At 41.3% G+C, this 24,957-nt stretch overlaps 1 protein-coding gene across 5 annotated transcripts; it reads left to right on the forward strand.

Moving 5' to 3' along the window:
* The first annotated feature begins 12 nt into the window (after nucleotides 1–12).
* Nucleotides 13–24,957, forward strand: klc1b (kinesin light chain 1b). Of its 5 annotated transcripts, none has more exons than XM_030441657.1 (17): nucleotides 13–159; nucleotides 7,913–8,183; nucleotides 8,532–8,762; nucleotides 10,340–10,421; nucleotides 10,573–10,801; nucleotides 10,935–11,022; nucleotides 11,710–11,811; nucleotides 12,364–12,537; nucleotides 13,542–13,641; nucleotides 14,991–15,043; nucleotides 15,322–15,389; nucleotides 15,630–15,738; nucleotides 15,893–15,901; nucleotides 16,188–16,340; nucleotides 22,868–22,992; nucleotides 23,263–23,317; nucleotides 23,429–24,957. In XM_030441657.1, the coding sequence occupies exons 2-17, from the start codon at nucleotides 7,935–7,937 to the stop codon at nucleotides 23,501–23,503; spliced, it is 1,902 nt and encodes a 633-aa protein (XP_030297517.1). In that variant the 5' UTR covers nucleotides 13–159; nucleotides 7,913–7,934; the 3' UTR covers nucleotides 23,504–24,957. The 5 variants fall into 5 exon arrangements, with proteins under 5 accessions (XP_030297517.1, XP_030297519.1, XP_030297520.1 ...); XM_030441658.1 differs by lacking the exon at nucleotides 13–159 and adding an exon at nucleotides 3,070–3,356; XM_030441659.1 differs by lacking the exon at nucleotides 15,893–15,901.

Raw genomic sequence — 24,957 nt, forward strand, 5'->3', positions numbered from 1 at the left:
ATTGCAGGTAGATAGATAGATAGATAGATAGAAGAAAAGTAGCGAAAACAAAACATGACGTCACATCAACCCTGCCGCAGAGGTTGCTGGGAGAATCTTGCTGTGCTGGAGACATTTTGGATTTAAAGGGGCTGAGCTAGCCGTCAGTCCTAGCTCTCGGTAAGTGATAGCTATATTTTCACTGACTAACATCATACGCTTGTGAGCCCATTGTATGACCGTGTTTTTAAATACTACCAATTCGAAGAAGTATGTATAGAAATTATCAGCTCGGCCGTTTGAACAGAGTGAACCCGCAACGACTAGGGAGTGGTGATGCTAGCCGCTTAGCTGAAGCTAGCTAGTCGCTGATCGGGAGCGCTAAACAGTTTTAAAAGTAACAGCTTCACCGAGGTTTGGTGAAACGTAGGAGTTTTACAGATAATATCGTAATAAATGTACTGACGAGAAGGACTTGTAAAGTCTGCTCTAATCGACAATTTAAAAACCTTGTAGATGGAGATAGAAAATCGTAGCCCCGTTGTCAACTGCGAAAGTCGAAGCAAAATGAAATTGTCAGTCCAATGAGCAGCTCTCATGTCAAATGATAGACCGCCTGATGTGTTGTTTTATGGTCTGAGTTAGGCCTGATTTGCAAATGACTATGAGACTCTTTGTTTGTATACCAGGCACGTTGATGGTGCATGGTATACATGCAGTCAACAATGTGTTAGCTCAAATGCCCGGCTTTCTTTCTTTCTTTCCAAACTACTGATGTTACATTACTGTAGCCTTGTGTAGAGAGAAGTGTGAACAACACAGGTGTCACATGTTGTACATTAAACTCTTGATTCTCTGGCTGGAACCTCTTCCTGCATCGGTAGCAACACTCAGGTCGACGTATTTGCAGACAAGTATTATTAGGAGAACAGCCCTGTAGCAGCTGGTGTCAGTGCTGTGATGGATGACTATAGACAACGTCAGTGGCACTTCCCTCCTGGTCATCCCAGGCCCTGCCACACCCTCCTTGAGGGCCAGCTAGCCTTTGTGTCTGGTACTGATGCAGACAGTGTGTTGGGTTGCTGTTTTTGCAGGAAACGGAGGAAGATGAAGTGATTTGTTTGTGTCAGACTTCACCAAGTAGGCAGGAAATGCGTCTCTCGGGAGATGGCACAAAGATCAGCCACTGGCTTGGTGATGCACCCACTGCAGTCTGCCTATTTCCATTTCCTATCCTTATACTATTATATTACCAGCAAGCACCACACCCTCTCTCAAAGGGTTTGTTTCCATGGCCTGTGACTTGTTTTGCATCTGTTTATTAAGGAAGTACGACAAATATTAAAACGTTCGTCCACAGTTCTGCTTAAAACCATATCCATGCAATTTAAAATGAGTAAATGGCAACCTCTAATGAGTATTCCTCCCGCCCTAAAGTCAGTATGATATGCAATTACACTTGGCAGTAGCAAGCAAACACTTAAGCACAATTAAAGGTTACTCAGTTGATCCTCCTCTTTGATATCGGTGTGCGAAAGCCCACATAACATGAATGACTGTAGTGTAGAGACGGTAGGGAGGGATTAGGAAAACCGAGAGACTGAGTGATGATGATGTTTGCCAACGGGAGATGTGATCATGTGAGGCTTGAGGCCACTAAGAGACTAATGAAGAGTGGAGCTCTGGATGTGCAAACATGACAGGGAGATGGCCCAGGTTTTCCACTGCTCGGAAGGAAGCGGAAAGTACAGACAGTTTTTTCTACAAGCACAGAACTGTCTTTCATAATGCTGCGCTCTCCTCTTAGGCGTCTGTATTGGCTCATGGACTAGATATGCGATGAATGCTGCAGTATTATGACCTTTGATCACCCTGCAAAGTGGAGTCATCTGACTTGTTCATAAAATTCACTTCCTGGTCCACATCATCAAACATACAGTTTTTGAAGAGATCTGTGTTTAGTTATGAACAGGATTTTGATTATGTAAAGGTGGAGGATTATTTTTTGTAATAGCTTGAAAGATTTATGAATCAATCTGAAGAATCTCAGCCTACCATGTTTGTTTAGTCTGGTTCACAAATAGGGCTGAATGCAACGTCTTAGTCTATATTAGTGGGCATGGTAATGTTTGCAATTTATTTTCAGTTAAAAATGACGATGTGATTTTATACTTGGGGTCTGTTCGAAACAAGCATGTTACCCGATGTCTGGAGAAAATGATTTGTATATTTGTATATTGTGCTATGATTTGGATATTTCACTTTGGTATACTGTGATACTGATGATATTTCGATTAATTGTTCAGCCCTATTCAAAAATTGAACATCCCATACAATGTAAAGAATAAGCATCACTTCAGTGATTGTCCTCTAGCATTCTAGCTCTGGTAGCGAGTTTATAATGTCACCACTTTGGATTGATTTTTCCCTTGAGGCCCATGGAGCACAGATGATCTTTTGCCTATCTATTGACATATATTTGACTGATGCTTGCATTAGGTAAATCCAATTTAATCGTGTTGTCAGAAACTAGATAGTTGTGAGATAACCACTGTATTATTCAGCCCATGAAAACCACTGTAGAGGTTGTTTGTATGTTAGTACTGGAAGTAGGTATGATCATTACGGTCCAGTGTCATGTTGCAAGCGCTTAGTGGGCTCCAAATCTTCCCTTCACCATTGAGCATTTGCTAGACTGCACAAGGTAAATGGTTGAATTTGGATTATAAATGCCTCAGCAGATGTTTATTGCTTGGTGCTAAGGTGAGAATGTAAGGCCAGGAGCTGCATATGTGAATCAGTGTCATATTTTCACGTCTGCTGTGTAGTGCCATGAGACAGCAGGTTGTAACCTTGGAGTGTTGTGCGCCCTCAGTCTTAGTGGCGTGTGAAAGTCCTTTTGAGCCTGTAAATAGTGTCATTGAGTCTATTCCGTTGTGTCTCATTAGCTGTGTTCCTTTGTGTCTGATGAGTATAGAGGAGCAGAGTCTACATCAGGATGGCTCCCTCCCCCATCCGACCTGCTCCACCACTCTCCTCTGCTCTCCTCCCGCTGTGGGTGGGGCTGTCTCTTGATGCGCGCCCTGAGCTGATGTTGGTTGTTCTGACGGAGCAGTGGGAAGGTCATCATCATCCTGCGAGCAGCTCCCATCTAACTCTCTCCCCACCCTCAGTCTAATTCCTGTCCTGTTTCATTTCCATTGGCGTCTGCTCGAAGGTTTCCTCTCTCATTTTAAGGAGGATCACTTTGGATTAGCTCAGCAGTTTTTATGATGCGCCTTGCTGGCGTGTAGCGCTATTGCTGGAGGAGGAGTCATTATCTCATCAGCTTTTCTCCGTGCCAAACTATGAGGCTCTGATCTGCCACTGAAACCGAGGTTAGTTTTCTGGTCCGGCAAGCTGTAGCAGCTGAAAACACTGGCAGCATGAATGATAGATGGATTAAGCCTTTAGCGGGCATTTAGTTGGTTTTGTAATGGATATACAGATTTAATTAGAGTGCAAGTTGCCCCTTTTTCATATTTGTTTCCCATAATTTTTCCCCATGAGGAAAGACCACTTTGCAAAGAATAAAGCAAAATAACGGTCCTTTTTATTGCATTAACATGCCACTCGAATGGTTTTGGATTGTAACAGGATTGTAAAGCTAGGTTTCGTGAAATTCTCCATCTGTTTAAAAGTACCAGTGAGAGGCAGGAACATCGGTTAATGCACCATATTTTATCTTGGCTGCATACATATTCAAATGGTAGGTCAAGTAGGCCTGGGCAGAGAGATTTGTTAAAAATGGTCTCCTCCTGTTTACTTTTTCTTACAAGCTACTGTAGCTAACTGGCTGCTACCGAATCTTGATTAATGCCTGATCCTGATCAGGAGGCCATTTGGATAAAAGCCCAAATCAAGTGAATATGTGCTGTATATTCTGGAGCTGGTCCATGTTGTTTAATTTAATCAGGCGCTTGCATTTATACTGTTGATGCCATTTTTTGTGAAGGTGCACATGATGAAACACACACAAGTAACTGTTAAAGATTAATTCAAGGGCAGTGTGTTTGAAGAAAAACACCAGGCCTGTTGGACTTTATCTCGCTTCTTTAAAGACTTGCAAAACATTAACTGCAGCCGTCTGAAGGAGGCAGAAGTCCTCGATACAGGTGTTTGGGTACGTTTTCAAAGCAAAGCTGCTTGCTTCTCCCTGCACTGACATGAAAGCAGTTCTTGGCTTTGTTACTTGCTGTGTATTCCTACCGAGACAGGCATTTCATCCACACAAGTGTTAAACTGCAGAGACTCAGCGTAACTACACAGGGTAATGAGCTGTCTGATCTGTGAATATGTCTGATCTGTGAATATGTTTCAGAGAGATCATTTCAGATCTTGTTCAGAAAAGGTAAAAGCCTTGGCACAAAGCAAACTTCTCATCTGTCTGACATGTTTCCGTGTGAAGTTAGGCTTTTATAATCTCCACCTTCACTTTACTTAGGCCTCACATGATGCTCATGCACCATATGACTGTAAGCGCTCTTTAACTCAAATACAGACATCTAAAATTTAACTATGCAAAGAGAGTTCAACTCCTTTTGTTTGGAACATTTGAATAGATTTATATATGTGCAGAGTGTTTCAGGCCTGGGCATAGCTTCAGTGCTATGGTCTATTTATCTTTCATGCAAGTTCTCACAAAATCGTGTTTCTTCTTGCCCTATAACTAAGTTTCCCTTTTGCACATTTTCTCTTTTGCATTCTTGCAACCGCCAACTCTAAGCCCTCTAGTCATTTTGTATTCAACATACTAAGTATGTGCATACCAAAAACCCGACAACCTCCATGGACTAATGAATTCTAACCCGATCCGTTTTTATATATCTGAGTAAATGCTAATATGATTTTAATACTTCTTAATCCTTAATCCTTAATTCCAGATCTTCTGTTTCTTCCTTTAAAAATGACAGCAAAGAGATGAAGTGCAGTAAAGTACTAAATTGCAGATGAGGGATGCTCAGTGTCACCTCTGGGCACCATAACTAATATTCACAGCATTAATCACTCAGCGGCAAAACCGCAGCGTTTTTACAGCTTTAACAAGAAGAATCAGGTTTACTGCACATTTCATGTGCCTTCGTCACACCAAGGCATTTTACTCTTTTGTAGGAACAGTCAGTGCTCAGTGGATCAATCAGTGGATACCTTTTTTCTCTGAACATTCTGCTCTTGTTGAAGTCTTCAATTCATTTAATTAAGCAGGTTAAGGATGATAAGGCAGCAAGAGGAACTTGTGTTTTGAAGGTGAGAGGTTTTCAACTGACAGCCGAGATGCATTTGTCTTCTCTGTGTACTCCCATACACTCCATATTGTTAGGTCACCTGAGATCGATCATTCCTGCTTCCCTGTCCGTGCACGGCCTCCAGCTGGTGGTGCACAGACTCCAGTGTCATCCTGACTAAGGCTCATTTCCACAGGCCCTGACATCTAGTCGCCCATTAGGCGACTGCAGGTTGCTGTCCCTGCGCACTAGTCTAATGTCCATCATGAAATGTATTAGCATCATAAACAACACTGCTCTGACAGAGCACAGCTGTGATTACATGATGTGACATGCATAACATCACAGGGGGGATGTAATTAGCGGATACTTGCAACAGACTCAGCTGGACAGTCCGTATGTCAGCTATAAAGCTGAACCAAGGTCCACTGAAAATGCACAAGAAAAATTGAATTTCTCTGGGAACAATTGGTTCATAGAGAGAGAAATTAAGCAGCAGTCGTATTAATAATCCATAAGAAAGAAAGAAAAAAAAAAAAAAGAAAGAAAGAATGCTTGGACAAAACAACATTTGAAGAGGTTACCTTTGGCTTTTTTGTGAAATCTTATTATTAAATGACTAGTTGATTAACAGAGAAAATGATTAACAGGTTGATCGATATTAATAATCATTAGTTGCAGCCCTGGGAGCCATTTATGATCATGTTGTGATGTCTCAAGTAGTTCGATTCATAACCTAGCCATTAATTGTCCTCTCTAAACATTGAAGACATAGCTTTTCTTTTTTCAGCTACATCTACAACAGGACTTAATAAGCAGATGTATTTATTGCAGCTGTTTTGGGCTCTCGTGATCTTTTCATTTTCTCTGTGCTCTGCTTCAATAGACAACTGCTTAAATGCAAGCAGCAAAGCAGTGAGCAGCTTATTAATGATGTAGTCTATTTTTCTCTAGGTAGATGGCTCTCAGCTGGTGTTTATGAATGCAAACCCCCTCATCCTTTACTTATTTCCTTACTGCTGCTAAAATACAGCATGCACTAGTTCAACATTGCCTGGACTCCATTCAGAAGGGCAGGCCGACAGACTCTGACATTTGCACGATATAGCCAACAGCAATGTGGCTCAGTGAGTCATAGGTTATGTTCAGACTGTTTGGGGAAAATAGCACATGTTCCATGCACTCACCAAAGGGCTGACATTTCTTCAGAATGCAATATTATTGACACAGAGCTCTTTTTATGCGACTTGACCAGCTGTTGAGCTGTATCACAGAGACCTCTGTCATGTCATGTCATTCTCTCCTTGACTCTTAAGCAAGTCATGCAGCCAGCCAGGTCTCTGTTTGAATAAAGTGCTGGCACACCAGAAGGCACCCACACTGCAGCATCTGTGTGCCCTCTGTTAGACAGCACGCCACAGCCCTACTCCCAACCACAGCTTATTATAGGTGCCAAATCGCAACACTCTGACCACCGGAATAAAACATCCCTGTAGCGCTCTGTGTTCATGTCTTTAATTTGTGTGTGGCTACTCATTCAACACTGGCAGCAGAGACTCACCCAAGGAAGTCCCTTTCTCCTTTCTTTCGTTTTCTTTTATTGAGCTACATGCATTTTGTGTCCATCTTATTTAACGGCTCGAAGAAATGCTGCCCTATCTCGCTCATGAAATTTGAATCCCTCATCTACCCTGTAGTGATAAAACACAGGTTCATTTCCTGTTTTATGGCTACCACATTGCTGGTGGATCACGCTATGATCTCATTAGCTTAGCACAGACGTGAGGTAGTGTCTGTCAGCGTCGAGGGCAGAGCTTTACACTGCCAGGGGTGAACTACGTTTACATGGTTACTAATATTCCACCCTTATTCCCAATTTGTTACTACTACTACTAATTAGCAAGGCTTGAGAAGAGATGGGTGGCCTAACGAAAAGCCCTCATTCTGTTTTAAAGAAGAAACCGAAGTCCTCTTAAACATTATGAAAGGTTGGATATCAACAGGTCTTTGGATATAGGCAAATATCACAACTGAAATTTTTTTGTGAAGTTTGTTGAGGGCACAAAGGAGGGAGGCTGTGTTTGCAGGGCTGAACAAGTCTGCCACTGGTTGAAAACCAAATCTTATTTTGCTGTAAAGGGAGGAAGAAAAGAGAAAATGGCTCCAGCTATTCTACTTTTCTTTATTTTGACATGATAGGACATGTTAATCAGAGTACTCACAGCTGCAATGTAAATAGAAATTATAGTGTAATATTCAATTGCATAAGCCATTCAAACAGCTATGTAGAAATAATGTCTCTTTCGAAATAATGCCGAAAAACAGAATATTCTGTGCATGACATATTTTAATCACAGAATTTCACTATCACTTCATCAGAGAATGATTTTGGTGGTTTATAGTGTGAATGATGATTGGAAACAGAAAATGCTTTCATATAAAAAGAGGACAACTAACAAGAAACACGTTGTGACACTTGCCGTTTGGCTGAGTTCTCAGGTTCTGTTTTGTGAATTTGAGTGTTAAACAAGCACAGCTGCATCTTTGGAAGACCGTTATGAAAATGTGTTTTAATGTGGCAGCTGCTGCTTGTTTAAATTTCCCACCAGTGTTGAGTGGATTTGCTTGTTGTAACAGCTGGTGGTTCCCTCTTTTTTCTATCTGTACAGGTTTCCCTGAGCAACATAGAAGATGTCCACCATGGTTTATCCACGGGAAGAGAAGCTGGAGAAGCTCTCTCAGGAAGAGATCATCTCCAACACGAAGCTGGTAATCCAGGGTCTTGAGGCCCTGAAGAACGAGCACAACTCAATCCTCCACAGCCTCCTGGAGACCATCAAGTGCCTAAAGAAGGATGAAGAGGCCAACCTGGTCCACGAGAAGTCCAACCTGCTCCGCAAGTCAGTGGAGATGATTGAGCTGGGCCTGGGAGAAGCACAGGTAAGAAAGGGTAGTAGAGGTATGAGGAGGGCTAAAAAGTATTTTCCTTTTTTTAATGAGTACATACAGTTTGGTCATTAGGAGGGTATCTTCCATGAAATAAAGTGAGTTACAGTTTTTAATATCAGAATTGTCACAGTGTAGTAAATGTGTGATTTTTTTTTTTTTTTTAAAAACCACACAGTGTATCACGCTGTGCTCTTCTTTTTTGTGTTTCGGCTTCCTCACAGCTTCCTTATTCTATACTGAGCTTGTGTGATGATCATGATTCACTCAGCCCCAGTTAGTACTCTCCTGCCTTCTGTTCTTGCTAAACATCATAGCTCTCCCATGCTCTCTCTATTTCAGGTGATGATGGCCCTGTCCAACCACCTGAACGCGGTGGAGTCTGAGAAGCAGAAACTACGCGCTCAGGTGAGGAGGCTTTGCCAGGAAAACCAGTGGCTGCGGGACGAGCTGGCCAACACCCAGCAGAAGCTGCAGAAGAGCGAGCAGAGCGTGGCTCAGCTGGAGGAGGAGAAGAAGCACCTGGAGTTCATGAACCAGCTCAAAAAATATGATGAGGATATTTCACCCACTGTAAGTACTATACTCTGGAAGTAAGCTTGGTATCAAGACTGGAGCCCACATTGGCATCTAATCTATTATTCAGCCCATGCTGTTAGATGGAGATGATGTTGTCGTAAGGAACAGACGGACAGAAATAGTCATAAAATATTAACACAAATCCTGTGCTGTAAACCAATTTGAAACCATTTTATTTTTAATCTGCTTTACACTGAGTTCTTGAACTCTAAAGGGCTGCAGACTGTCGATGATATGTGATACAGGAGAAAAACATAGCTGTTGTTTGTGACAGGAAGAAGAAATTGCCTGGTCTTCCTGGAATTAGCCTTTCCGGTCAGGTCCTCATTGATTTGATGGTGCGGATGACTCAAATTCTGACCTTATTCTTAGTCTCAAAAAGTGGCTGTAATAGCCCGTATCGATTAACTGCTTAACACTGCAGGAACTCATCCTGCCAACAACCTGAAGGATCTCTATTCTTGCTCTGGAAGCAATTTCCATTTTCCAGCTTTTTTAACAGGCTGCTGTGTTAATGTCCATTGAAATCACATCTTGTCACCCCTTCTTTAGACTAAAATATCAGTGTATTCTTTAAATGTATTTTTTATAGGTCCATATTATTTAAAGTGGATAAAAACAATTATTGTGAAATATTTTGGCTCCAAACAAGAGAATAATAAGCCAACTTTCAACAGTGATTTTTTTTTTTTTAAAGAGTGAGGAAGAGCATCTAATTAGACTACATGTTTATTGTGCCTCTGCTATTTTACCAATCAGCATAAACCAGTGTAAGCCGTGCACCTTTCCCTTGTGACTGTCTGTCTGGTGGCTTGTTTACACAAGCTAGAAGAAGGGCGTGTTACCGTGTTTGTAAGTTAGATAAGAAAGAGACCTTCGTAGGAAAGCTAATGCGGGCTGTTTAGAGTCTGTTCTGGTTCAGTGAGACTGTCTGCTTGTGTTAGACTACTGACGTTCCTGCTTTATCCAAGATTTATTTTGCTGTGGGGTAAGAAGAAATGTTCATTGTCCACTGATGCAGACAAATCCATAACACTATTCCATCAAATTAAAGTAAACTAGAAGGCACAGTTATAAAAGAAAAATATATGAAATGTAAATCTGTACCTTTTTGGTTCCTGATTTTTATTTTTTCTCAAAAGAAAACACAGAAGACATGAGTCACAGAGCAGATTTGAAAGCTGTCATACACAAAATGATTTTCAATATAACTTCAGTTGAAGTCTTTTGATAGTATGAGACAAGTTAATTCTTAAAATTCAGTTTATTTTGTTGAAGGTATTTGTCTATATGCTCTGATGCTACCAATTGCATATGTGTAAATGCATTATAAGGTTGTATCACTTCCGTTAGTCTTTGATATAACAGTATCTTATATGAGGTATTATTATCTTAAGAATTGTTGGCTATTAGTATTTCTGTTTGATGTGCTTAACTTTCCTCTGTTGTTTTTGTATCTTGTCTGTCCTTGTATCATTTCATGTATCTGATGTGGATGATTCCTAAATTTTCATCCGTAATTCATGCTGTCTGTTCAAGGTTCTGACTGTCAGTTTGTTTAATTATCTCAGCAGGAGGAGAAGGACCGCGAGACACCGAAGGACTCCCTGGATGACCTCTTCCCTAATGACGAGGAGGAACATGGGCAAGGAAGTAAGAACAACATTACTCGGCAATTCAGCCTAATGTTATGATTCTGTACACTCATTAAACAGTTCAACCTGCCTTTCTAACAAAGCTTTTCTTCAAAAATATCAAAGCCACTATTCAGAGTATAGAGCTAATTAAGCATCTCTACCCACAGTGCAGCACCAACACAACAGCGCAGCCGTGGCTGCTGCCCAGCAGGGAGGCTACGAGATCCCAGCTCGTCTGAGAACTCTGCACAACCTGGTGATCCAGTACGCCTCCCAGGGCAGGTATGAGGTGGCTGTCCCCCTCTGTAAGCAGGCTTTGGAGGACCTGGAGAAGACCTCTGGACACGACCACCCAGACGTGGCCACCATGCTCAACATCCTGGCTTTGGTCTATAGGTCAGAAATGTCTCCATATGGGAGCTTTGGCTAGTTCTTCTAATTTTCTTTCTATTTCACATGTTCGTGTTCATGTTACCCGCCTTCTTACACGAATCCTCCTCACTCATCTCGCTCCCTCTCACTGTTGCAGGGATCAGAACAAATACAAAGAGGCCGCCCATCTGCTCAACGACGCTTTGTCCATCCGGGAGAAAACCCTGGGCAAAGACCATCCCGCTGTAAGACTCCAATATTGTCATAGCAACCGTATCTTTAGGTGGACTCATCAATGTTAGGATAGATCAGATTGGTTGTCTAGAGTTGGTTCATATTGGCTTAAAGCCTCTGAACAGGGAGGCAATAACCACACAGTCAACCTGTATTTATTGATCTAGTCTGTCTGCATGACATTTTTTTTCCACTATTAAAGTATGGACTGTTGACCACTGTTAACTGGGCCTGCAGGCACACTGTTAAATGTCTGCTCATACATCAGACATGGACCAAATAAACTGTAATACAACAACCAGTGGGAAAAACATTACAATTTATTGATTATTTCACTGCCTTCCTGAACAGATTTGTTAGAATGTATTTACACTGTGGCACCAGAACACCTCGTAAAGCCTGAAAGAAGTTATTAAAGCCCAGTGCCATTCCCTACAGCTCTGTGGGCTTTGCAGTTTTCCTCATATTGCTGCTCTTGTCACTCAAACTGATCCTCCACACAATAATGAGTCACAAAGAAATGACACTGCCATCCTGTGTAATCCAGGTGGCATTGAACATTTTAAACAATATGCATTTTACGATGCATCAACCATAAATAAAGTTCTGATATTGGAAAACTTAGCTGCTTGTTTTAAAGCAAACCAGACAAAGGAAATGGAATCCTGAATCAGGTTTCTGTGTTTCTGTCTTTCCAGGTTGCTGCAACTCTGAACAACCTGGCCGTGCTGTATGGAAAGAGGGGGAAGTACAAGGAGGCTGAGCCTCTGTGTAAGAGGGCTCTGGAGATCAGAGAAAAGGTAGGCCACATCCCTGGACTGCACCAGTAGAGCCATCCACAGCACTGCTATCAAGGCCTCATCTCAAGGCTAAACCAGTGAACAATTAGCTCATTGTGATAAACTAATTAACAGTGATAATATTTCCAAAATGTCACTTGGAGCGAGTGAAACAGCAGTGACTATAAATAGCAAAAAGAGCAAATGATTTTCTTAAATTGCCTGTGAAGTTTCCACTGGGTGCCATCCCCATGTCGGAGGGGAATTGGAGAGTTTAATTGAGAGCACAGCTGAAAATGGATAGCAGACATTGGGGAGCGAGGTAGAAGATAGATAGATAGGAGACATGACAAAGCTACAGAGCTCACTCGGGTACAATGAATCTCTTTTCCTGAAAGCTCTATCCTGTAGCCTCTATATCGATCAGCCAGCCTTTGATTAGATCTCCTGAGTGCCTGCAACGGGCCGACGTGAAAGTGGCTAGAGGTACCTGAGGGGGGAGATGCACGGGGGGAAAGCCTAAAGCACTGAGGCCATGTTAGTTCAAAACATTTTCTTCTTGCTTTCCATCAGGTCCTGGGGAAGGACCACCCCGATGTGGCCAAACAGCTGAACAACCTGGCCCTACTCTGCCAGAACCAGGGCAAGTACGAAGAGGTGGAGTACTACTACTGCCGCGCCCTGGAGATCTACGAGTGCAGGCTGGGCCCAGACGATCCCAATGTCGCCAAAACCAAGAACAACCTGGTGAGAGACGAGCTACCACTAGCACATCAGCTTTGTTTGTGTTCCTCTGCATTTTCGAACCCTTTATCATATTATTTTATTTCAACAAGAATCACAGTCCCTATTGAGCTGTGAATGTTCCATGGTAAACTCCAGCAGAGTGTAGTTTTATTGGGAGCAGAATCACTTATTTGTTCTGTCAGCCTGAGCACAGTCTCTGCGTGGGTGTTCAGCATGTAAACTCTCACAGCACTGTGCCTGAAAATCTCCCACTTGATAATGTCCTTCAGAAATGTCTTGTATTCAGCTGACGGTGCAACGTCGTAAAGGTTGGAAAATGCTTTATTTTAACTGTTTTGTTTTCAAGGTTTAGAATATGCTCGAGTTTGAATATAATATGTGAAAAATGCTTGATTTTCAACATAATGTTATATTTCATCTTCACAATTATTCATGTACCAAAAATCTCTTGATATTGGAAATGAAACGATACTGATCTCACATATACATTGATCGATTGCTGTGGGTGTAAAGGAATTTAGTAAACTTCAAAATTGCATTTATAGTAACACTTTAGGTGTGATGATAAAGCAAAGACTTTTTTTTTGTTTGGGTACCTTGAAAGTGCTTCACTTTTAATCTTAAAACACTGTAAGAATGCTAAGATTTATACTTTGCCTGGTGTTAAAGAGCCTTCTAAAATAAATGGTTATGAAAGGCAGCTGAATAGAATGTCATTTTACTCTCAGCAAGTGTTTTATAGAACATCTTTGTTTCAGTTTGCTTTGCTTTTAGTGTACCAAGCCAGTAGTCCTTTCTCTGCTTCTGTCCTTTCTCACTCATGATGGAGAGGCTACATTGAGACAGCGAAGGAGGCTCTGTGCTACTATATCATTTTTCACAAGTCACAGTGCACAGGAGAAATATGCAGAGCGACTGCTGGTGCTCTCTCAGGGGACAGGTAGAGTCAATAGGCCCGTTGGATCCAACACTGAAATTTGCTTTCACTTCTCTTTCTTCTTCAGGCGTCCTGCTTTCTCAAACAGGGGAAATACAAGGAGGCCGAGGTCCTGTACAAAGAGATTCTGACTCGTGCTCACGAGAAAGAGTTCGGATCTGTTGATGGTAAGGCCTCATAGAAGATATTGTACAGTACGTGGTGGAGATTTCTCTCAGTCAGCCTGGAAAACGCAATAAATTAATATAGTTCCCAGCAAAAATGGTGGTGGGTTATATTAAACTGCTCCTCAGATTATAAAGATCAGATTTGTTATTTGTTGTCTTATCTTCCACCAGCGAGCAAGGTCAGTGATGGAGAGATGGTTAAAAAGTGGACGATGTTCTAAGCAGCATGCCATCCTTCACCATTCAGAGGACTCAAAGAATCTAAACAAACAATTTTGGGAAATAAACAGTTTACCTCCCTGAAAGATGAACTCTCACAATTGTCTTTTAGTAGAAGCTTTCTGTTGGCTTTCCTCCAGGGATTAGAATGGCTGCTTTGAAAAGGAATAAAAGGGACTCTGCACAATGCACCGCCCTGACGCTTTTGGAGCAAAAGCAATAAGCATCTCAGTTTTTCAGAGAGGTTTACTTTTCATGTGTCAATTAACTCCACAATAGAGCTTAAATTCTTTTATACCTGTGGTTAAGTTGAAGGTTGAGGGGAAACAACACACGAACAGTTTGTGTCCTTGGATGAAAATTTATTATTTTGACAAATATTTACAAATGGTGCATTAAGGAGTCAAATGTTCTTTATTTGTGTGTTTCAAAGGCATATTTAATTAATTATGGCATGAAAACTTATTAAGGGTTACTTGTGAATCTGTAAGGGCACTCTCTGAAATTTGCTTGTGTACAGATGAACAATGAAGAGTTCAGATAATAAGGTCATCGTCATCTTTCACTTGCTCAGGCTTTTGTACAACAAAACAATTAAATTGTGCTTTTATAGTGTTTCCTGTAAGATCTATATGCTTTATTTCTGTCTTAAATCATTTTGGAAGAGTCTGAAAAATGAAATGAAAACATTAAAATTAAAACAAAGACATGTTACTGTGTTGCTGTATTTACAGTCTACTAAATAAACTCAGGAACATGTTTTATCTCACTCTGTGTACGCTATTGACACCTGAGCCATATATCAAGTGTTTGAACAATTATACTCAACGTCAAAACAAACCGGTCTGTTTCACTTTCAGAGTATATTTCTCCAGCCACAGACACATGGGAACAGTCCAAAAGAACAGCTTGTCTCCATATCGAGATGCATTTATATTTGACACACTAATGATCTGTGCTACCGTATGGCTGATGTCACAATCCTTGTCAGCGGGGTATCATGAAAAGCTCAGTCTGCCTCATGAATACTTCATGATGTATTTAATGAAACACCCTGAGGTCAACCAGATAATCTGTTTTCCAGTCCTGTTGTACTGTGTGTAGACCACCTCTCCTGTCTCTGTCTGCAGCTGAAAACAAGCCCATCTGGATGCATGCAGAGGAAAGAGAGGAGATGAGCAAGGTGAGGGGCTTTATGTCATCAACCTCATGTCAAACAAGTAGATGAAACTGCAGATTAAATCAATGAAATTGGTCAAATAGACACAGAAAAACGGGTCCAATTCACTATGAAAGTGAAATATAATCCTTTGTCAAGGCGCTGTCCTTCACACACAATATATAAGCCCCTGTGGGCATATGATAGTTACATGTAAACACCACAAAAATGCCGCTGATCCAGTTTGAAACACCACTCCCCTTCATGTTCTGTTCTTCCTCCTTTCGCTTTTTTACTTCCAGGGCAAGCACAGAGACAATACTCCGTACGGAGAGTATGGCGGCTGGTACAAGGCCTGCAAAGTAAACAGGTGAGGCTGAGTGTGATAAGAGTGTTTTTATTACTTGGTCATAAATGAATAAAGTGAATCATGCCGCATGTATTGTTTTATAAAAGCATGAGGTCAGTATATTTTTAGTATATGTTTTTAGAGGAATGTTACCATTGTGAGCATTATTGTTTTCGTACTTATCCTGGGTTTTTAGCATTTTCTAGCAGTATCAATTGGCTCATATCAAATTGTGCCTGATGAGCTTTTCTCTTTGTTCAGCCCCACAGTGAACACCACCCTGAGGAACCTGGGGGCCCTGTACCGCCGACAGGGCAAGCTAGAGGCTGCTGAGACCCTGGAGGAGTGTGCCGTGAGGTCTCGCAAGCAGGTCAGCTGCATTTCCTGAACTGAAGATGGCCAATTTGTGCATGCAGATAACTTATCAGTTCCTGTTTTTGTAATATTCACAAATATGTACCCCGTGTTAGGACAGCAAATCTCATGATATTTCTTTCCCTTTCTCTACATTGCTATGGACCCAGAGCAACACAGTAAGTGGTTTGTATCTAACTGATAGCCCACATAGAGCCTCCACCTCTCTCCCATAACATCACTCCCATCTCACAGCCATTTCAAAAAGCTCCCTCGTCTGTGTGACGGTGCTTTGAATGCATTCAAAGAGACAAAAAAGAAAACATAAAACCCCTTTAATACATCCATGTAACTTCGCACCCTCACCTATATCAACAAGCTAATCTCCTCCTCTAAGCCTGTTGTGATGATCATATGTTTGTTTGTTTGTTTGTTTCTGTCGTACCTGTATGTTATTCTTATCAGGGCATCGACCCCATAAACCAGACACGTGTGGTGGAGATCCTGAAGGATACAGACGGTGACAGGCGGAGGAGCAGGGACAGCCTGTCCAGCGTTAAGTATGAGAGCGGCTCTGAGACCGGCGAGGAAGTGAGTATGGGCGTGGAGTGGAACGGGGTGAGTACAAATCCACTACAGTCGAGTCAACACGGCCGGTGACCTCACTGGAAGAACAAGGTGGCGTTAGTACTGTTACAGGGAGTGTGGACTGGTACAGAACAGCCTGCAAATAAATTCTAAAATGATAGACAGTGACGTGTAACCCTAATCCCGTGACTTGAAAGGTGACATAAGAGGACTAATGACGAGGAAGCACCACCAGGAAGCCGACTCCTCTGCCTCCTGTGCCTGATTTATCACAGCCAGGCAGGAAAGGATCCACCTGACCGGAAGCTCAGGAAGGCCCTCTCTTCAGCGTGGTCAAACTGTACAAGCATAAGTCCCAGAGTAACATTACCTGCATAACATAAAATGATTTTAAGGCACAACTTTTTCAACAAAAAACAAAACAACAATAGTTGAATAGTTGCTTATTCCCATTTCTTGATTTGGCTGCACTCAGTGAACTGTATCTGTACCTGTCCACCAGCTTTGTGTTCATGTGCCTTGTTCCTCCCATGAGGCTAACCTTGAAGTCCCTTTTGCACAATGTAAAGCTGATTGAGTGTCTTGGCATGCTGCCCTGTTGTTTTTGACAGCATCCGAGTTTGCTTTGGACCCTAGATGTTCATGTTGTTGTCGTTCATTGTTCAACAATGAAGTGTCTCGTTTTAATAAGTGGTTGTTGTTTTTGCCGGCATTGCTTCTGCACAAGTGGAGCGATAACCAAAAGGCACATGCTCATCCTGTGGCACCCTGGCGACATATTAAATATTTAGGTGCCTGCAGGCACACAGGCCGTCTAAATCCCTGTTAGGATAACTCATGTTTCCGCTTTAAACACTATCGACAGGATTCCCAATATCCTTGATGCTCGTCCCTCCGCGCAGTAAATTGAGCGGTGGATATGTAATGGTTCATCCTGCTGGATTTATTGCCTCGTTACAATGTCCACTCTGGCCACGATTCAACAATCTTTAGTGTCATTTCACCACAGAGCTTGTAGTTACTGCACATTGTTTCCATTGGCTGAAAACACGATATTCAATATAGCAGTGGATACAGTTAGATAGACACTGCTAGAGAAGCTAGAGGGCAGGATTGTGCCTCGCCTGAGCTTGTGCCTCTCCACTCATTTAAGTGCAGCCACACCCTTCACTATCCAACCCCATCCAAACATGCATGTAGCAATGCCAGCTTGCTGGGCCTCACCCTTAACACAGACCTATGCTTGTTCACTGTTTTCACATGGTTAAGAAACGTCTGTTAACCTGCTCTTTCTTTGAGTAACATTAACTAGAAATGTGGGGTTTTTGTTTGCTGGCTGTTGTATGAAAGCTTCTCCACACACATGTTGATACTCATAACACGGCTACTCAAACCCGCTTCTCACAACGAATGCAACGGCATGCGCCTTCACCCGAGCGTGCACCTGTTTGTCTTTGAAACATGTGGTGGCATGCTGAGGACTGCTGGGTGTGCGCGAGCATTTCATTGTCCACGTCATCACACTAGAAATGCACACAGTCAAAAACAGGAAATGCACCCATGACATTCTCATGCTTTTAACAGTTGTTCCTGAAAGCTAATTTGTCACAAAACTTTTGAGCTTTTGACTAAAAATCCATCGATCCATTCATTTAAAAAGCTGCAAACATACTTTAGGTTAAGACAACTTGTGTTTTAGGAAAAGAGGCTTTTAAAGTGCTGTCTGCTTGTGTGAGAGATGCTGTCAGAGCTTTCACTCACTTACTGTCGAGCTTTGCCTAAACATGTCCTCACTCTGCTCTCAGAACATCTTGATGGGGAACTGACGCTATAACATGCATTTGAATAAATACCTGCTGATTCATCGCTACATAATTTACTTAGATGGGGTCAATTTAAGTGGAACTTCACCGGAGCTCACTTACTTAGTTTGGTTCGAAGAAGTGGAGGCATACAGGGGAGTAACGCTGAGGTGACAGCTCTTTCAAATGCATGACTTCACTTATATGTACATGTTTGTCTGCAACGTGCTTCAGCTTCATCGTGCTGCCTGCTAGTTTGCATGTTTTCTAGATTTCATCCTTTTGCTTCTTCATTGTCTGTGAGACACTAACCTACTGTCCTTTGTTGATTACTTTTGCCATGACAACCAATCAGCCTATCAATCAAATTTCCTTCTCTCACCCAGTGGATTGTACTCTCCCTCTTCAACTCTCATTCCACACAATACGCTTGGGCGGGTTGGTATGTAGTAACATATTAAGCAGGCAAGATAATTAGTCATCTTTTAAGGTCAGGGAACATGAGACAAGCCGAGGCAAGTAGTAGTATTTTATGTTTTCATCATTCATCAGATATGAATTGAGCTTTAGGTAATTTTATCTTGCCAAGATTTACGCAGGATTTCAAAATGCTGCAGATGGAGATTTTATTCACTGTGTCACTCCCTCTTAGCATCAGTGTAATGGCTGCATTAGTTCACCGAGTTCAGTGCTGATGCTTGCAGATGTTCCACGTCTGCAGCGCACAGTCACCGACTGGATGCAGTGTGCCAAGTTCAGGCTTCCTGGTACCCAGCGAGCAAAGAAAAACAGCTGAGTCACGGTGACTGCAAACACCAACCTCCTCTGCTGCATCACTGACCTGCTTTTTCGTAGTGCAGCTCCTATGACAACTGTAAATTAAAAGAGAAAACGCAGCGTCTGTGTTGATGGATTCGTGTAGGATGCCAAGCTGCAGTTGGTGATCCAGTAAATCCAGTGTAGGATAGTTAACTACTAGGCTAGACTAGTGCAGTGCTGAAGCTCAGGTTTACCCATTTGTAGTGTCTAGCGTAGGCAGCCCAACCCAGAGCTCTTACAATGTGTGCCTTTTTTTGTGTGTGTGTTTCTCTCTTTCTCTTTTATCAGGCCTAAGCCATCAAGATTATTCCTCCATCCTTCTCTCCTTCCCCAACACAATAGCAAAAAGGATGCGTGTCCCAACAATACAACAGCTCCTCTACCATTCCCGGCGCCCTCTCCTCCAGCAGAGACTCAGAAAAGCTCCCCCCCACTCCTGGTTATCACCTCTGTCCTCTGTTCATCTGACAGCTGCTGCTGGGACGTTTGGTCTTCTCATCTCTGCTCTGTCCTTTTTCCTCTCACTAACCCCGTGTCGCACACTGTTTCAGAAATCGTCACTTCAACTCTTTCTCTCACTTAACATTAAAAGAACAAAGTCATAGTGTGTGAAATCTTTTCCCTGTGAAGAAGTCATTCACATATTTTTCCTCTCTCCAACACCCATTTGTAATATTTCATAGGTGCATAGTAGATTTATTTGGCTAGATAGAGGAGCAAGAGAGTAGTATATTCGAAGAAGGCAAATCAGAAATGCTGAAAGACCTCTAGGATCAGTGTCACCTTTGACGGCAGCCATGGCTCCAGACATCACTCCAACCTTTGTAATGTTTGTTCCCAAGACAGTTTCTTCTAGTCCCGCCCTACCATGCTGTGACTGGCTACTGCTTGTTACCTCTACGCAAGAGTGAAAGGGTCTATTTTAATCTGAGCACCACTCTACGATTCTGTCTTGAAACCAAACTATGATCTTTTCCTAAACCTAACAAAGTAGTTGGTTTTTTTTACCCTAAACTGACTGAAAACTGGAAATCACTTTTTGAAAATGAAAATGGTAAGCAGCTGGTGGTAAATCTAGAAATAGTAAGTCATCATTTGGTTTCACATGGGACACAAATGAGGTGAAAGTTCAGTGTGTTACCCAATTATCCACTTCAGCCTCCTCCCTACTTGGACTTTGTTGCTATTTATGCAACATCCCGTGTCCTCTGAAAGCTTTGTAGTAAAGCTACATCAGATTCTAGTGTATAGAAAGCAGTAATGACTGTCTGAAGTCTAAGTGTGGTGTTGAGAAGACACTAGCCGCTGCACTTGCAGTTATGGCCACAAATTTTTCACTTTCCTCGTGTGGCTGTGAATGGATTTGAAGTCAAGAAACAGAGCCTCCTGGCAGAACAGGAAGCACTAATATATCACAGCACAGTGAGGCGAGACTAGGTGAAACTGTCTTGGGAGAAAGAATGTCACCTCCAACACACAGATGGATAAAACAATCACTATAAAATCATTATATTAGAAAGTGATTGATTTCCACAGTTGCTTAACATTGGTCTCACCCAGAATATGTTTGTTGCCTTTCTTTTAACAAAAGCATTTATTTAATTTTTTTTTTGTTGCCGTTTTCTGTTTTTATCTAATGCTCTAATGAGATCAAATGCCTGAACAGTTGCCTGGAAATAAAAGGTACCACGCTTCACATGCTAATCAAAATATGTAATTTTAACTTCTGCGGCCTAGTTGGTAGGAAATGAGAAGGGAGCATTGCTATTTTTTGTTTTTATAGATATATTTACTTTGAATTTTTATATTATTTTGTTTACATTTTTTTAAATGTTAATTATTTTGTGGCTGAATATTAAGGCGGTAGTTTGTCAACAAAGCCATGCCTGCTGTGAAAGACCAGAAAGGCCAACGTCAAACAGGCAAAAAAAAAAAAGCTGACAGCCGATTGGTTTGATCACCGCAAGCTCTTGTTGCCATGGTAATTTATTTACAAGTTGCTCTTACTGGCTTCGGTGTCTTTGGTTTGACAAGAGTGTTCACACAGGCTCTGCGCTGGTACAACATGTACACAGCAGCTTGCATTTACAAAGGGAATTGGCAACATTGGCTGATGCTGTAAAGCCAACATGACAGCAGAGACCAACCGGAGCATCGTGCACAGATACTGGCCACTCGAGAGATTGATAAATTATCATAAAAGATTTCAAAATAAAGGACGTAAATGCCCAGAATTGCCTTTATTTGTCAGTGTAGGAGTTTAAGCTAGTATTAATGGAAGCCTGGATTCCGCAGTAGTTCTAGTGTGTATTTGTGTACGTTTTGGTGATACAGTCACAGTGCCCACTCTGGCGATGGATACTGTATTTGAACGCAAAGCTTGATGGAGTTGTGTGTTGCCTTTTTCCTTACACGTTCGTTTGCAAGTAAACATTGTCACTTTGGTGAATCAAGTTTTAAGACACAGAGAGTTCAGTGCGAGTGTTTCAAGATCAACATGTTATTTCAGATGTTTAACTTAACTGAATGTAAACAGACTTTAACATCTTGGAAGTGTAATTGTAGGCTGTATTTATAGATTTGACAAGTGCATTCACTATACGGCTTTTCAGTATGCTACTTGCCTTGATTCTTCATTCCTTCCAACGAGTAACTCCTATACTTCTAATGCAACTCTGATCAAAAGAATTGACTATGTACATCACATAATTATGACAATATTGTTGTGTTAGTGGAATGCTTATTTATTGAACTGTCTATTCTTGACATATATAGTGTGACTTCAGTTTCCTAAAGTGGAAGAACATAAATGGTAAGGTCTATAAGCACTATCTTAGTAAGTAGGACTGCATTATATATTACCATTCTGCATTGTGATGATTATTGCATCAACACTTGTTGGTATTCTCAAATAAAGTTTTTCATTTGTGAAGTTTTGTCTTTTCTCTGCATTGGATGGAGACGTGTGTGTTTGTTGTGCCTTCAGTGGAAACTGATTCTTGTAGTGGAGCCTGCAGTGCCACCCAGTGGAACAGAAATATTAAGTTTTTGGAAAACGCATGCAATCTGATTTACCCACAGTTCCCCCTGCTGGTGACACACCAATACTGCATTATGATGATCGCCCCTCAATCACTGCTGTTTATTAAATATTTTGTTGGGGTATGCCAAAGCCAGAGGACAATAATAATATTGTAGTTACTGGCTGGGAAGTACTTAAAACCCAGTGTGTGATAGGTGGCATGTGACAAAATGGCAGGCTATTTGAAAAAAAAAAATGAATGGATAGATGGATAAATTAATGTAACACACAGTCAAAAAGCATTGAGTTGGCTGATTATTGTCATTATTGATCAATCCGATGTGTAATTTCTGGGTGACAGTAATAAACAGTGACTGTCCAGCTTACTCGTACTGGAAGCCCATGTTATTACGGTATCCAAAGATGCAACTGAAGTCTGCGGCCAGGTCATTTTTTTTCTCAATAAATTGATTAATCATTTGGACTGTAATAGTCCCAAATTCTCCCAATTAAAGTGCTGATGCTATGTAAACAATGAATTAAATATCAGAATAATTGTTGAGTATTTTTCAGTAACCAATTAAATGCAAGTTGCTGTGCATGAAAAGCACAACACAGCCGCTGGACCACAACAGTAGTATCGTTTACAAAAATACATTTGCGTCATTGTTACAGGATGATTATGAATAAAAAATTATATTTAATGTTCCACTTACATTGTTGCTAAATTTCCTTATTAATATTCTTACTGGTGATATAAAGCATACACTTACTACTTTTGTGAGGCTTAATGATCATGCTGCAGCCAGCCATTCACAACAATTGACAACAGATGTTAAGAACATTTTTTCAGTTGTGTTCAGCACATGTTGAGTGTTGAAAGGATGGGTTGATGATTGTGTGTGTGTCTGCAGGATGGTAGTGGAGCCCTCATGCGCAGCGGCTCCCTGGGGAAGCTCAGGGACGTTCTGCGTCGCAGCAGCGAACTGCTGGTGAAGAAACTGCAGGGCAACGGACCGCCTGAACCCCGCAACACCAAGTAAGAACAGAAGACATCCTCTGTTATAGATAGAAGGGTGTATAAAGCTAATCATACGACTTGTTGAAGTAGTAAGGAATGACTTTATGAAGCAAGTGGCTTCATAGTACTAGGAAATTAGCTCCCCAGCTGCATCATAATAATAATAATAATAATAATAATAATAATAATAATAATAATAATAATAATAATAATAATAATAATAATAATAATGTTGTACCTGATCTCAGATACTGTATGAGCATTATTTTGTTATGATTTGTTCAACAGCATGAAACGAGCTGCTTCCTTGAATTATCTGAACAAGACCAGTGATGAGTTCCAGGTGAGCAGACGTATTCACAAAGTCACTTAAACAGCATTAAATGTTTGCCACATTATCATAACTGATATGTTTTAACCCTCCTGCTGTATCTGTCTTGTGTTTCTTCGTCAGACTCGGGGAGGCGGTGACTTCAGGCAGAGCCGGGGCCTGAGCTCCAGCACCGTGGACCTCTACACCGGAAACTGAGCCTCAGGTGGGCAGGCGGCTCATCTGCTCACCGACCCAAAGATGCTCCTTCCTTCGGCTTGTTCTCTGAGCCGTGAGGATCACCTACAACACTACCAGACAGCCTCCTACACACACCCTTTGACTTCTGCCTGTCAGCATCTGACCCAAAGACCCACTTCCTCCAAGACCCAAAGACATTTTTAGTAATCAAAACATATACAGACAGAACTGGTGTGTTCTTTTTCACGGTTTCTTTTTAAATTCAAGTTGTCCCAGACTGACAGATTGCTGTATGTGGTCCTAATATTGGTGTCACCTCAGTGCCTCCTCAATGTGGCCAATTAAACATACCTCATCTCTCCCCCTTAAAAATAATCACTGTGACTCTGCACTTTCACTTCATCTGTTGCCATAATGTCACCTGCTCTGGTATATTTCTCCCCGTGTTTTTTTGATTAGAGATGTTTGTGTCTTCCTGTGCCATTCATTGTTCTCTCCAAATAGAAAATATAGCGAATAGGTCTGTTGAGTATGTAATGACATAATGTAAAGTTGAAAATGATTTTTATTTTCATTTTAATGGTGACACATTTGCCTGTTGAGATTTACTTGCAATGCGAGGTGTTGGTTAAGGCTTTGGGAAACAGGGTGAAAGTTTACCTGACGGACATGATGCGAGTCATGTGACATGTTGGGGATAACTTCTTTTCATACAAACATTTTTAGATTAAAGAAAAAAAGGTTGCTGCTTCGATCTCTACAGCTTTGAGATCCAAGCACGTTTTTTTTCCCTGCACTACTTTCTCTTCCACTGCAGAGAAGAAAATAGAAACAGTCAGAGTCGTTTCTGGAAACACAACCTTAAAAATGTTCCACTTTTAAAATTGTATATAAAAAAGAATCACGAGGCTGAACCAGGTTGCTTAATTCTTCCTGATCATCCCCAATGATCTTTGGTGCCATGCAAGACCTCAGGCGGGTTTGAGCTGCCAACTGTGAGCACGTCTTCTAATAATGTTGTTTACAGTGATTAGGATGTATGATACATGTGTAGATTTCTACTATGTGATGATGATAGATTTTGCACAATGCTCAGATGGGTTTTCTTCTGTCTTTGATTGCATTTGTTTTTTAGTGAAGCTACTCTAAAGAACTGGAATGTCTCTTAATTATTCTTGATTTTGTTAATTTTCTTGTGTTACGTATGTGTTTGTTTTTCTTTCTCATCATTTGTAATAAATGTATAAAATAGAGTCTGATCATAAGTTCACAAATCATGGAGTTCATTAGGAAATTAGCTGCAATAGAGTTGAGTTTCCTTAGGTTTATAATCATTGTTGGTAAGAGTTTAATGTGCATGTGTTTGGAACTGATTCTTAAACGGTCTCATAAGTCGTGAATACTTTCTGATCCCAACAGCTGTGTGATCTTGATTCAGAAAAAATAAAACCAACAATTTCCTATTCATAGTT

The sequence above is a fragment of the Sparus aurata genome, chromosome 15, assembly GCF_900880675.1.
Source record: "Sparus aurata chromosome 15, fSpaAur1.1, whole genome shotgun sequence".
NCBI lineage: Eukaryota > Metazoa > Chordata > Actinopteri > Spariformes > Sparidae > Sparus > Sparus aurata.